The sequence below is a fragment of the Lissotriton helveticus genome, chromosome 9 (assembly GCF_964261635.1).
Source record: "Lissotriton helveticus chromosome 9, aLisHel1.1, whole genome shotgun sequence".
Lineage (NCBI taxonomy): Eukaryota > Metazoa > Chordata > Amphibia > Caudata > Salamandridae > Lissotriton > Lissotriton helveticus.
Genome location: NC_136070.1, coordinates 24,324,477 through 24,340,541, shown reverse-complemented (window position 1 = coordinate 24,340,541; position 16,065 = coordinate 24,324,477). Strand labels below are relative to the sequence as shown.

The following is a 16,065-nucleotide window of genomic DNA, read 5'->3' as shown; positions in this document are numbered from 1 at the left end:
GTGATGTAATGTCATATTCCCTGGTGTAATGTCGCATTCCCCGATGCAATGTCACATTCCATCATATGATGTGACATTCTCTATTGTAATGTAACTTTTCCTGGTGTGACGTCACATGTTCTGGTTTACCGTCACTTTCCTTGATATGACGTCAATTTCCCCAATTTCGCGTCACGTTCCCTTGTGTCTTCTGCTCTGACTAAAGTATGTTTTATAATGTCACATTCACTGGTTTATTGTCCCTTTCCCTGATATGATGTCACTTCCTCCAATGTACCGTCACGTTGCCACGTGTCTCCTGCTTTGACTGGGTTATTGTTTATAATGTCACATTGTCTGAAGTAACATTCCATTCCCCGGTGTCATGTCACTTCCCCCGGTGTCACGTCACTTCCCCTGGTGTCACGTCACTTCCCCTGATATGATGTCACTTCCTCCAATGTATCGTCACGTTGCCGTGTGTCTGCTGCTCTGACTGGGTTATTGTTTATAATGTCACATTGTCTGAAGTAACATTCCATTCCCCGGTGTCACGTCACTTCCCCTGATATGATGTCACTTCCTCCAATGTACCGTCACGTTGCCACGTGTCTCCTGCTTTGACTGGGTTATTGTTTATAATGTCACATTGTCTGAAGTAACATTCCATTCCCCGGTGTCACGTCACTTCCCCCGGTGTCACGTCACTTCCCCTGGTGTCACGTCACTTCCCCTGATATGATGTCACTTCCTCCAATGTATCGTCACGTTGCCGTGTGTCTGCTGCTCTGACTGGGGTATTGTTCATAATGTCACATTGCCTGAAGTAACATTCCATTCCCTGGTGTCACTTCACCGGTTTCACGTCACTTCCCCTGATATGATGTCACTTCCCCCAATGTACCGTCACGTTCCCGTGTGTCTCCACTCACCCTGGTCTTTCTTTTCCCCACAGTCCCTGGATGGATTTGTTTTTGCTCTGAATCAAGAAGGGAAGTTTTTGTACATCTCGGAGACGGTGTCTATCTACCTAGGTCTGTCCCAGGTAAGTCCTCGAGGCGCGTGCGCAGTTGGCGGGCAGTCACTGGCTGCTCTCATTGGGTAGAGTTTCCCAGGAATCATGGGGTGGGACAGAAGGGCTCGGTGTCACGTGTCGCTTGTCTATGTTTCTTCACACAGAGACGACAGAGGGCGCTAGAGCTGGTGTATAGCGCTGTTCTTTCTTCAGTCGGGAGGTCTGACGTAGGCTCACAGTGGCGAGTGCCACCTCAGGGGGGGGGTTAGGCTATCCTGAATCCCGAAGCCAGGGTGCTGTGGCCCCACCGAACAAGATATAAGCCATGGAATCTGCGGTTGACCAGGGGGCCACGTGTGAAGGTGAGGACGGCCGCATGCGCCCCGCAGGCCGTACTTTGAGTATCAATGATATATGCAGACTCGCAGTGGTCCAGAGCTAACCCTGCTTAACCTCTTCGAGGCTCATGATGAGCTGAGCTCGTCATGAGCCACGGCACTCTGGTGCTCATGACGAGCTGAGCTGAGCTCGTCATGAGCCGTAGAACTCTCAGGTGCGGGGGGAATTCCCCTCCTGTGCTGAGCGTTCCATGGGAGGTAATACAGCTGTGACCAATGAGCACCGGAGCGCCGGAGCTCATGACGAGCTCAGCTCGTCATGAGCATGGGGGCGCTGTGCGCGACCCCCTCCTCCCCAGCACAGCGGGGGATTAACCCCCGCAGCGAAGGGGCTAAGATCAAACATCGGGCTGGTTACAAGCTTAGATGCTATTTATCGCACATGAGAAATAGCCATACTATGAGATACGCTATTTATCGAGTGTGACAAACACCACCTTATGAATTGTTGGCTATATGCAGGTTGTTGTGTTTAACACACCAAAATCCACATGATACAGTAAATACTCTAGGCTTCTCCCCCAATAAGTTTCAACAGCTTTCACTTGCCAAATTTTAACAAAGGTTGTTTAATACATCGGATAGCTACCGGATGCATTAATTACTTAGCAACTCGTAATTGTAACTCAGTGCTAAATAGAGGTTACGCACAGGTGGGAATTAACATCCCAAATCCTAATAAGTAAGTCTGGGCGGTGAACTCCGCTCCACTCGAAGAGTTTGTGGAGTTTTCCGCACTCTGCATTATGCGGACCTCGCGGAGTTATGAAAAACTCCGCTCAGCGGAGCAGGGGTTTTTACCTCACTCGCGCTCATCAGAATCAAGTTGGCGAGCACAAGTGAGGAAAATCCATCTCCCAGCGAGAATTTTCCTCAATTGCACTTGTCAACGCCAAGTTGGCAAGTGCTAGCGAGGGAAATCAACCTCCCAGACAGATTTCCCAATGCGGGCAGTCGGATTTCTCAATGCGGGTAGGCGCGTATGCTCGCGACCACTCTCGTTGAGAAAGCTGCTGTTTGAATAGAAAATCTACTTGAGCAGCGGAAAGGAAAGAGCGCCCGCTTGCACTGTGCATGGTGCCGGTCACTATAATTTCACAGCGCGGACAAACACCCAGCGCTGAAAACTGCATTTTTCTAACGCACTCCGTTGCTTGCGGAGCTCCATGTAGCACGGCATCTTTTTTTTTAACTTTGCGGAATTCCGCATAGCGGAACTCTGCGAACTACACCCAGGCTTAATAATAAGGCCTAGAGTGTCAATGACAGCGCCGGGTTCAGGCAGAGTTGTAGTAATGCTGGGAGAAGGCGACAGAGGAACCAACATGGGACAGAAGGAGGGAAGCACGAATCCATTCATTACTGATCAGTAAGATTTACTTCTGAGTTAGTAAACATTAGAGCGCGTAGGGTCAGCCAACACCTTGTGCTTCCTCTGTTCAGGTGAGGAGGGTTCATTAATTGGAATAACCTGGGGTTAGAAGCATCCCCATAGCGAATCTTCAGAGGGTTCATAAAAAAGTTAAAAGGGAGTTGGGTGCTGACGTTAGTGTCTGTCTGAAGACTGCACAGGAGCGCGATGAACTACGTCACAAAAGCCCCATCACACTGATGATCACTAACACCCCCTAGAAAAGAAGGGTCATGGTGACATGAGCAATGACGTCAATTTGTCATTCTTTGTGACGTCTGCGAACGTTTCCCATCAAATCCAAGTTTTTATCGAAAGAAATGTAAGATGAATGTTAGGACGTTTTCTTTCCTACCTTTCCAATGTTTTCTGTTAAAGTTTGTGACGGTTGTGCGTGTTTTGCTTTATCGCCTTTGTGTGCATGCAGTGTCTATTGTGGCAATTGTGACAATTTTGCATAGCACCTTAACACTAAAAGAAATTGTTCTGTGAAAGATAAACCTCCAGAAAACGGATAACATTCTGCATTAAAAAAGAAAATCACGAAAGCCAGCCTTGAAAAAGTCTGCAAACATTTTCCCCCGGGTGAGTTTTTTAAGAGACAAAAAGACCCTGCAAAGCGCAGAGAAACATTGCAGAAGCAAAGGCAACCCGAAACAAGCATTTGCAATTTGTCTCACATTTACGATAGTTTCATAAATGCAACACCTATTGCATTACAAATGCTAGTCCCGCCCCTTCTTTAGATGAGCTGTGTCTAAAGAAAAGGGTGTGGCCGCCATGAAAGTGAAAGCGCGGTATGGGGCGCTTTTACAAAAAAAAAGTATTTGTTTGTCAAGTTGACAAACAACTGCTTTTTTTTTTATGCCCCGCCCCATGCGGACATTAAGGTGTAAGTGCAGCATGGAGCATTAAAAAAAAATGAGTTTTTAAAAAATCATGCTGCTGCGTTTTGCGTAGTAAAAAAAAAAGGCACGATCGCCACTATCAGCATGGCACTATGTAAACAAGCATTGAAAATGCAATAGGTCTCACCTTTGATTAAGTTAAAGCCATTTGCTTTGCTAATGGTATTGTATAGCAAAGTATATGGCTTTAACTTAATTAAAGGCTAGAACTTTTGGATTTTCAATGCTTGCTTATTGGGCGCCAGCCATAGCCGCACGCCCCCTCGCTCGCAGCTTGGCTTTTCTCACATGCCTATCTATTCACTGAGCACCGAAGCAGTTGCCTTTAGCGAGCTGCTGGGAACAGAGCGCGTCCCTCCCCGGCCAGTTCGCTTCATGCTTGAATGGAGAGCAGCACGATCTGTCAATCTAGACTTTTTTTTTTATCCGTCGCCTTAAGAGCTGCATTTTCCACGGCCATCTGTTCCCTTTCACCCCTTTGGACAATGTTGCTAGGCTGCTTGGTTTCAAAGAAAATACAGCGTTTTTTAGGAAATACGGAGATATCATCAAAATACAGCAAAATAATAAACACAAATATAATGACTACCTCTAGGTATCCATCAAAATGCGTAAGTATTGGCACAACATGCCTAAAGCACAAGCTGAGTAATCCTTTAAAATAAGTAGGTGAAAGAATTTACGAACAAAAAAAAGTTATGTCACAAGAGCAGTAGTCCTTAAGTGCGTAGGTGAAAGGAAATCTAAAACAAAAAAAATTATTACGTCACAAGAGCAGTAGTTCTTAAAAGTGCATAAATAGCACCCCCCACAAACCCCAAAAAACCAAAAGCGTCAGCTTTACCAGATGAGCCGTCCACGCGCGTAAATAGCACCCCCACAAACCCCCCCCAAAAAACAATAGCGTCAGCTTGACTAGATAAGCCATCCACGCGAGACCTAAAAAAAAAAAAAGATGGGAGGAGAGGCCAACGTGCGCTGTGCGAGGAGCTCCTACCTCACAGGAAAAAACATGGTGTCGGCCTGTCCATATGGGCTGTCCAAAAAAGTGGACAAGGAGGTAACCCAAGAACGCGCTTTCCAATCACACGCCATCATTTTACATAAACGATGACGCAAACCAATGGAAAAGAGGGGGGTTCTTTAAGTGCACTTCTGGAATCGTATAAATACAGAAGGTCTCGCATGGCGAGTCAGCGCATGCGCGCTGCTAACGCCAAGCGAGACCTAAAAAAAAAAAATAATAGCCAAGCGAGACCTAAAAAAAATAATAAAGCCTCTGTAAGAGAGTGTGTCCTGAGCTCCTGCCTGCAACAACAGGCAAGCAAAAACCATTAAACGAAATAGTGCTCAGAGACTGTAATTAAAGCCTACTGAGCAACAGCACCTGTAAAAGGGCCAGTCCTCATGGGAGGTTACAAATGTTGACAATGCGGTACTAAGGAGGGACAAACAAACCTATTTACGAATTAGAAGCCAGCATTACAAAGGACAATGACACAAGCCAATGACAAATATGGGTGGAGAGTGGACAGGGCTTCAAGTACATACTCCAATACAGCATGCCTCGCAGGGCAGCGCACGCGCAGCCCAGGCGCGACCTAAAAATGTGCAGGTTCCACAAAGCGACAAGCTTGGAGCTTGGCAAGCCCTTGCACCGCCTGCTGGATGTGCCAGCAATGCTTCCATCTTTGCTGATGACACAGAGGCAAGAAAGTTAGGGGTGGGTGGAAATTGTGTGATTTAGTTTTTGAAATGTTGGCAAAATGACGCAAAACTATGGACAATTATGTGACATGCAAATCGTTCAATTGGCGCTATATTTTAGAGTGAAATGCAACCTCGTGTCAATTGTTTGGGCTAAAAATAGTGCAAGAAACACAAGCGCCGCAAGTAACAGCTGCTTGATTTCTCCTCTACACACTGTTCCCAACGCTCGTGGTAAACTCCTGGTAGGAACTGCATGGAATTGGGCGAAGTGGCATAGTTTTGTGAATTTTGCATAACAAGCATAATGTGAAATTCCTTAAATGATATGAATTATAGCAGTGTAACTCTGCGTGCCCATTCTTGCAAGGGGTGAAAGCCGGGAAGTGAACACGTTGTGTTGAGGCCACAATAGCACACAGACTCTGCACAAACTCAACACAGGACCTGTGGCACCCACCGACAACACGCGCAACATGAGTGCACCATGCCTTGCTGCACCCCTTAGAGTGGGTTGTGCACATTTTTCACTAGAATGGTTTTGGCTAATAGGGGTTAAAAAAACTGGAAACTTTATTGACTCAGCAACATTTACAAAAAAACAGCCAAATCAGGTACTTAAACGCAACAGATTGTCAGCACTAAGCACACTTGTGAACCTCAGGCCTTTTGTTCCTTGTAATCTTTGGAAACCCCACAGCTGATACAGAAAAAAGAAGGGGGTGGGTGAAGGTGCCACACGGTCCTTGTGCAGTGTCAAGGGCGCATATTATCAAGGACAGGCGATACATTATTGCTGCTTTTATCTGCAGGAAACTGCCGATAAAGCGGCGATAATGGCCTTGATAATATGCTCTATGAATTCCAATGGGGGGGGGGGGGGGGGGTTTCAATTCATTTCAGTAACAAGAGTGGTTGAAGAAAGACACACAAAGCAACCGCGACGCAGGGCCAGAGTATCAACAAAGTAAAATACAATCCCATAATCCATCTGTGAACCAAATACCCATTAAAGCAGATAATACACACGAAGGGGAAGAAGGTTTGGGTCCGGAAACCACACAGCAACGCTCCCAGAACACGTTGGTAAAGCCAAAATATATTTCATGAGTACAATTAAGTAAAGCAACACAAATTGTCCCAGTTACTGCAAAGTTCCAGTCCTTGAAAGCAAAAGTTGCATTTCATGTGCCCTCCCGGGGATCAGCCAGCAGGGGTCCTTTTGTAGAACAAAACACGCAGGGCTTGGTCCGGGCAGTCTGTTCCTGCCCACAGTTCAGCTGTCTCTGGTCTGCTTCCACGTCTTACACTGACGACATTGATGGTCCAGCCCTCTGTGTTCAGTTGTTCAGCTGTCTTCTGTCTCTTGGGAGTGTCACAAGGCTGGACTTGATGTCCAACAGGCCACACACAATCTCCCAGAGTTCTGTCTAGGCGGATCTGGGTTAAGACATGGAAGGCGACAAGGGGCAGAAGTATGTCAGTGTGCAAAATACAAACAGGTATGAGAAAAAAAACTAGGCTCCACCCTCTGGAACACTCTAGCTCCACCCTCTGTAACACTCTGGCTCCACCCTCTGGAAACCCTCGGGCTCCACCCTCTGAAACACTGGCAGCTCCCTCTGGAACACGCTGCCTCCACCCTCTGGAACACTCAGGGTCTACCCTCTGGAACACTCTGGCACCTCCCTCTGGAACACTCTGGCAACACCCTCTGGAACACTCTGGCTCCACCCTCTGGAACACTCTGGCAACACACTCTGGAACACTCTGGCTCCACCCTCTGGAACACTCTGGCTCCACCCTCTGGAACACTCTGGCTCCACCCTCTGGAACACTCTGGCAACACACTCTGGAACACTCTGGCTCCACCCTCTGGAACACTCTGGCTCCACCCTCTGGAACACTCTGGCAACACACTCTGGAACACTCTGGCAACACCCTCTGGAACACTCTGGCTCCACCCTCTGGAACACTCTGGCAACACACTCTGGAACACTCTGGCAACACACTCTGGAACACTCTGGCAACACCCTCTGGAACACTCTGGCTCCACCCTCTGGAACACTCTGGCAACACACTCTGGAACACTCTGGCTCCACCCTCTGGAACACTCTGGCAACACCCTCTGGAACACTCTGGCACCTCCCTCTGGAACACTCTGGCACCTCCCTCTGGAGCACTCTGGCACCTCCCTCTGGAACACTCTAGCACCACCCTCTGGAACACTTTGGCTCGACCCTATGGAACACTCTGGCTCCACCCTCTGGAACACTCTGGCAACACCCTCTGGAACACTCTGGCTCCACCCTCTGGAACACTCTGGCAACACCCTCTGGAACACTCTGGCAACACCCTCTGGAACACTCTGGCTCCACCCTCTGGAACACTCTGGCAACACCCTCTGGAACATTCTGGCTCCACCCTCTGGAACTCTCTGGCTGTACCCTCTGGAACACTCTGGCTCCACCCTCTGGAACACTCTGGCAACACCCTCTGGAACACTCTGGCTCCACCCTCTGGAACATTCTGGCACCTCCCTCTGGAACATTCTGGCAACACCCTCTGGAACACTCTGGCACCTCCCTCTGGAACACTCTGGCTCCACCTTCTGGAGCACTCTGGCACCTCCCTCTGGAACACTCTGGCTCCACCCTCTGGAACACTCTGGCTCCACCCTCTGGAACATTCTGGCACCTCCCTCTGGAACATTCTGGCACCTCCCTCTGGAACACTCTGGCTCCACCCTCTGGAACACTCTGGCTCCACCCTCTGGAACATTCTGGCACCTCCCTCTGAAACATTCTGGCAACACCCTCTGGAACACTCTGGCTCCACCCTCTGGAACACTCTGGTGCCACCTCGGAGAGGGAGGACACCTGCCAACTCACCCCTCCACCCAGAGCCCTGGTCACCCTCCTCTGTCACACCTGGAGGCTAGCTGTAGGCTCCACTACTCCTGACTCTATCTTCTGGCTTTCAGCCAATCAGACACCTAAGCCTGGATAGATGCCTCGAACAGGAGTGACCTGTACTTCACCTCTATTCACCTGCTCGCTCAACCTACTGACTGATGTGTTAATTAGGATTGTCAATATTTTCACCATCCTACATGTATCCGTCCCGAAGCGCCGTGAGACTCCCCTAGGTAGAAGACAGCACTTTACACCCATTTACATAGAGATACCCACGGTCCATCTATAGAAGCATGGCTCCTGTGCAGTGTCTCCGACATCCCAGGACCCCATCTCCCATATATCACATGGGGCCCTGTTCACTATCTCCCTATACCCCTACTCTCCTATATCACATGGGGCCCTGTGCACTATCTCCCTATACCCCTACTCCCTTATATCACATGGGGCCCTGTGCACTATCCCCCTATATACCTACTCCCATATATCACATGGGGCCCTGTGCAGTATCTCCCTATACCCCTACTCCCATATATCACACGGGGCCCTGCGCACTATCTCCCTATACACCTACTCTCCTATATCACATGGGGCCCTGTTCACTATCTCCCTATACACCTACTCTCCTATATCACATGGGGCCCTGTGCACTATCTCCCTATACCCCTACTCTCCTATATCACATGGGGACCTGTGCACTATCTCCCTAGGCACCTACTCCCATATATCACATGGGGCCCTGTGCAGTATCTCCCTATACCCCTACTCCCATATATCACATGGGGCCCTGTGTACCATCTCCCTAGACACCTACTCCCATATATCACATGGGGACCTGTGCACTATCTCCCTATACCCCTACTCCTATATATCACATGGGGCCCTGTGTACTATCTCCCTATACACCTACTCCCATATATCACATGGGGCCCTGTGTACTATCTCCCTATACACCTACTCCCATATATCACACGGGGCCCTGCGCACTATCTCCCTATACACCTACTCCCATATATCACATGTGGACCTGTGCACTATCTCCCTATACCCCTACTCCTATATATCACATGGGGCCCTGTGTACTATCTCCCTGTACACCTACTCCCATATATCACACGGGGCCCTGCGCACTATCTCCCTATACCCCTACTCCCATATATCACATGGGGCCCTGTGTACTATCTCCCTATACACCTACTCTCATGTATCACATGGGGCCCTGTGCACTATCTCCCTATACCCCTACTCCTATATATCACATGGGGACCTGTGCACTATCTCCCTATACCCCTACTCCCATATATCACATGGGGACCTGTGCACTATCTCCCTATACCCCTACTCCCATATATCACACGGGGCCCTGCGCACTATCTCCCTATACCCCTACTCCCATATATCACATGGGGACCTGTGCACTATCTCCCTATACCCCTACTCCCATATATCACATGGGGACCTGTGCACTATCTCCCTATACCCCTACTCCCATATATCACACGGGGCCCTGCGCACTATCTCCCTATACCCCTACTCCCATATATCACATGGGGACCTGTGCACTATCTCCCTATACACCTACTCTCATGTATCACATGGGGCCCTGTGCACTATCTCCCTATACCCCTACTCCCATATATCACATGGGGCCCTGTGCACTATCCCCCTATATACCTACTCCCATATATCACATGGGGCCCTGTGCACTATCTCCCTATACCCCTACTCCCATATATCACACGGGGCCCTGCGCACTATCTCCCTATACCCCTACTCCCATATATCACATGGGGACCTGTGCACTATCTCCCTATACCCCTACTCCCATGTATCACATGGGGCCCTGTGTACTATCTCCCTATACACCTACTCTCCTATATCACATGGGGACCTGTGCACTATCTCCCTATACCCCTACTCCCATATATCACATGGGGCCCTGTGCACTATCTCCCTATACCCCTACTCCCATATATCACATGGGGCCCTGTGCACTATCTCCCTATACCCCTACTCCCATATATCACATGGGGCCCTGTGCACTATCCCCCTATATCCCTACTCCCATATATCACATGGGGCCCTGTGCACTATCTCCCTATACCCCTACTCCCATATATCACATGGGGACCTGTGGACTATCTCCCTATACCCCTACTCCCATGTATCACATGGGGCCCTGTGTACTATCTCCCTATACACCTACTCTCCTATATCACATGGGGACCTGTGCACTATCTCCCTATACCCCTACTCCCATATATCACATGGGGCCCTGTGCACTATCTCCCTAGACACCTACTCCCATATATCACATGGGGCCCTGTGTACTATCTTCCTATACACCTACTCCTATATATCACATGGGGCCCTGTGCACTATCTCCCTATACAACTACTCCCATATATCACATGGGGCCCTGTGCACTATCTTCCTATACACATACTCCCATATATCACATAGGGACCTGTGCACTATCTCCCTATACCCCTACTCCCATATATTACATGGGGCCCTGTGTACTATCTCCCTATACAACTACTCCCGTATATCACATGGGGACCTGTGCACTATCTCCCTATACCTCTTCTCCCATATATCACATGGGGCCCTGTGCAGTATCTCCCTATACACATACTCCCACATATCACATGAGGACCTGTGCACTATCTCCCTATACCCCTACTCCCATATATCACATGGGGCCCTGTGCACTATCTCCCTATACCCCTACTCCCATATATCACATTGGGACCTGTGCACTATCCCCCTATATACCTACTCTCCTATATCGCATGGGGCCCTGTGTACTATCTCCCTGTACACCTACTCCCATATATCACACGGGGCCCTGCGCACTATCTCCCTATACACCTACTCCCATATATCACATGGGGACCTGTGCACTATCTCCCTATACCCCTACTCCTATATATCACATGGGGCCCTGTGTACTATCTCCCTATACACCTACTCCCATATATCACATGGGGCCCTGCGCACTATCTCCCTATACACATACTCCCACATATCACATGGGGACCTGTGCACTATCTCCCTATACCCCTACTCCCATATGTCACATGGGGCCCTGTGCACTATCTCCCTATACCCCTACTCCCATATATCACATTGGGACCTGTGCACTATCCCCCTATATACCTACTCTCCTATATCGCATGGGGACCCTGTGCACTGTCCCCTACATCCATTTACTCCTACTCCCATATATTGAATGGGGCCTGTGCACCTTCTCTTACATCTCTAGCCCCCTTACTTATGCCTCCTCCTCCTCCTTCTGTGGTATCAGCCATCAACCAGGACCCCCCACTCACCTCTGTCTTTCCCCTTTACTTTCAATCTGACTCCAGGTGTAACTCACATCCCTGCAGTCGGCCGCGAGGCCTCGGCATCAGGTGTTTCTCCGTCTTCCTCTTTTCCTTGGAGGGTTCCAGGTGAGGGCTGTCCTAGTGGTGTGTGATGCTGGCGTACGCAGGGTGTGACCTATCCAGTATCGTGTCATGATTTCTTCATGAGCAGGGAGTTCGGAGGGCTGCTGCCATTGGTCCTTGTTGCTGATGGTGTTTGACCTGTGCATTTGGAGGAATGTCCTCAGGCAGGTGTTGATGAAGGTCTGGACTTTGTTGGCGATGGTCACTGTTGCCCTTCAAATATGCGTTCCAGTCAGAAGGACTGATTTTATGTTAGTGTTTAAAAGTCTGTTGTTGATTTGCAGGCATTAGGTCCCTGGCGCTCCAGGTCTCCTTTAGCTGAATGAAGGCAGCCCTTGCTTTGCCGATGCTTGCCTTGACGTCAGCGTCCATGCCGCCCTGCTTGTCTATAACACTGCAGAGGTAGGCGCAGGCCTCAACCTCCTCCAGTGCATCGCCTGCAAGAGTGACTGCATTTGTGCCGGACGTGTTAGCCTTCAGGATCTTGGTTTTTCCCCTGCGGATGTTAAGGCCACGTTGCAGAGACGTGACTGCCACATTGCCGGACTTCTCTGTCATCTGCAGATGGGTGTGGGAGATTAGGGCCAGGTACCTGCAAAGTCCAGGTCATCGAGCTGCGTCCAAGGTGTGCACTGGATTCCATTTATTTTTCTTGAAGTGGATGACGGACCATGTATTGCATAGGGCCTGGGTGTGTTTTGGGGAGACAAGGGGATAGGGGTGGAGAATAGCGTTTACTACGCAACTTTTACAACGCTGTGTCTGTACGACGCAACTTTTACAACGCCAGTCGTTACAACGACTTGCGCTGGGGGTCACTCCAGGATAGGGAATAGTTTAATTTACGATCCAAAACCTCCCCTACTGTACGTAGACTGGAGTTGGAATAGTAAATTAAACTATTCACTATCCAGCGCCCCCAACGCAAGTCGTTGTAATGACTTGCGTTGTAAAAGTTGCATCGTAAAGGCATGCGTTGTAAATGCATGCGTAGTAACGACATACATCCGACAGGGGTAGGGCTGGGTTTGTTTTCGGGAGGCTGATGGCTGTCGGTGTGGGCTAGAGGACACGGTAGGCCTGGGTTTGTTTTGGGGGACTGAGGGCTGACAGTGAGAGCTGGAGGACAGGGGTAGGTCCTGAGTTTGTTTTTGGGGGGAAGGGGGAAGGTGACAGCGGGGACGACGCGCATCATTGTTACAAATGTGCAGTCATTTGCAGTGCTCCTGGAATCGACCCACAGGCTGGCGCGCATTAAGAGTCACAGTTGCCCTTAAACGCGTCCCGCCTCTGAGGACAATGATTTATTGATGGCAGGCAGCAGGCCTGGAGCCCGCCCACCCCCTACCTTTCCCACGAACCCTGGATGCTCAGCCCCAGGTGGGGAACAGGGGCGAGAGCAGGCCTCCTCCCCTGTGTCCTATTACCAGCTCTTCCTGAAGTACCGCGGAGCTCCAGGGAGGTGACACCACCCCGGCAAGTCAGCGCATGTCAGGAGGTGCGCGGCGCATTAGGATGCGCGGAGTCGGGAGGTGCGCGCGCATTAGGATGCGCGACGGGCTCCGCATCCGCCCGGCACTCTTTGCTTTTCTTAAGGCCAGGCTCCTTTTCTCCCTGATGTAACAGAGACGTTTTCTTTCTGGTCTGGGCCATTCCTAGCCATTTACTGTATTATTTCAATCACAGGATGTCCCTGTTGAGCAAAGGAAAAACTTTGTCAGATCGAATCTGCCGCAATGTCTCCTCATACTTGCTAAATTAGGACAGATCTGCTTCGGTGTTACTTTTCCCAAATCGTCCATGATTTCCTATATATATATATATATATATATATCCATCAAAGCAGGAACCCATTTGGAAGAAACCAAACGAAATGGATCCAAAAAACTTCCACTGCGGCTGTGCTGTCTGGGATCTGTAGTGCCGGGTAATTTCCAAGTGGATGCATCTCTTTGTTAGATTGAAACCATTTCATAATCCAAGTGGAGTTCAAGTGCACAAGGGACGGGGCCTGCCCTGCTTTACAGCTGCTGGTTTTATCAAGGACACCTGTGACGCAGAGCCTGCTGAATAAATGAAGTTTTTGGGATCCATTTCGTGTGGTTTCTTCCAAATGGGTTCCGGCTTTGATGGATATTTTAACGGCCGTTCCTGGTCGTGGAATGAAACCCACTGCAAGAAGCACGTCCAGGCTGACACCTACTCGTGTTAACCACGGAACGAAAAGATCTGGGACTCTGCAGGGGGGCCCCAGGGACACTTCACAAGCAGCTGTAAAGCAGGGCAGGCCCCCGTCCGATGCATCCACTTGGAAATTACCCGGCACTACAGATCCCAGACAGCCGTAGTGGAAGGACACGCCCAGAGAGGCGGGATCTGTTTGAATATGTGCATTATAGAAGGCGTCCCTTTGGTATCTTAACCTTGCCATTGAAGAAGAGAGCCGTGACTCTCGAAACGCGTCTGGCTTTTCATTTCATCAAGGACACCCTTGACGCAGAGCCTGCTGGCAAGCTGCTGGAAAGAATAAATGAAGTTTTTTGGAACCATTTCGTGTGGTTTCTTCCAAATGGGTTCCTGCTTTGATGGATGTACATATACCTGGCCGAAACGCGTCTTGTTGTGACTTATGGAATAAATTGCACTTTATAAAACTACCTTTGATGTGGTCCGTTCCTGATGGTGTGGTAGCGTGGAGAATTGCGTGTGCTTCACAGAAGGATTTGGTTTTTATATATATATATATATATAAAACGTATTTTACAGCATTTGCGCGCAATAACCAGTGTGGACAGTACCTATCCAGTGGCGCGCCACTTTAGAGACTTCCATCAAAGCAATAATAGCAGTCTCAGGTATTGGGTTATTGATGCGGTTATTAACAACAGAAGTGGTGGAGACAGAGATGCCAGACTCAGGAAACTTGAAACAAAGTATATTCTTCTGCTTAATACTAAGGTGCCTAATGGACTTAACGTGACAGAGGACCTCCACACTTGCTTGCTCTAATCATGTATGATTGGGTTGTGCGTTCGCCCCCTCTTGAGTGATGTCCTCGTCAAGCGTCCGGCTGGGTGATGACTTGGGTGGACCTCGAGGGGGCTGCGAGCACACACCAATTATTATTAACTGATTGAAAACTTAATGCTGCCTAGATTAGATTATCAATTTTGATTATTATTTTCACTGTGCACTGGTTTTACTTGTTAGGAATACACATGAAGATACATATGACAGAGTTCCTAACAGTTTTCTTTTTATTTTATTTCGTTTATTATTCAGGGTAGGGTTATGGGTCATCATGACCAACCTCACATTTATTTACTTTTTGCACTAGAAACCAAGGAATGGCAATTATGGCAGCCAAATTTTTTAATCGTTTTAAAATAGACATGAATTGATTTCATTTTCATATGAACAGGGAGGCCGTCCCAATATGGGGAGAGTGCAGTAGTGGATGTCAAATATTGATACACAACTGTTGAGGATTTCTCTGTACCATCTATCCTAAATCTGCTAAGTTGAGAGATATAATTATTTGTGATAACTGATTGTGGACCCAGGGACAGACAGAAATGCATTATTGCACAGTAATGCTAGATTTGCACATATTTTGATGATGCACTTTAAGCACGATATGCACTTTATAGAGTCAGCACTTTGCACTTTATATTTATTTATTCGTTATCCCTTGGTCTGAATTCCAACCTGGAAGTATGCAGAGATAGTTGGTACGGAAGTCTGGAAATTTATAATGAGGTTTTTACAGAACTTTTTTTAACATATATAACTGTTTTAGGAATTGTATTTATAATTCAAACAGCGGTCCTGTATATATCCTGACCAGTAATGCACTAGGACTCTTCATTTAAATCAGAAATCTTGAAAATGTGTATTTTACTATGATTTTTAAATGATCGATCAATGGACTTTAGCTCATAATGAACTTGCATTTTTTAGCGAAATTCAACATGTTTTAAAAATGTATTTCACGTCAATTTTGAAAAATAATGTGATTTTGTTGGGTGCAACGCCAAGTATTTCCTCTATGTCTACACGTGTTCATGCACAGGTGGTTTTAATTTTATCACGTACTAGCACTTTAAAAGGTGTACCTTGAAGCTTTATCGCTGTCATGTGAACAAGGCTCCGTTGAGCCGAAACGTCTTTGACACTTTCTGCTGAATAAAGATTGAAACACCTCGAGGTCCGTGTCCGGTGTCCTGTTTTGCCGGCTGAAAAAGCAGCGTGTGCAGGAGAGATACGGAGTTCACGATATA

General features: G+C 48.3%; 1 protein-coding gene across 1 annotated transcript in view; it reads left to right on the top strand.

Annotated features, from left to right (window-relative positions):
• NPAS3 (neuronal PAS domain protein 3) overlaps positions 1-16,065 on the top strand; it is a 1,515,755-nt gene that overhangs the window by 924,321 nt on the left and 575,369 nt on the right. The window contains exon 5 of the mRNA XM_078659389.1: positions 935-1,024. Within this exon, the coding sequence (XP_078515515.1) occupies positions 935-1,024 (90 nt within the window). The remainder of the gene's footprint in view (positions 1-934; positions 1,025-16,065) is intronic.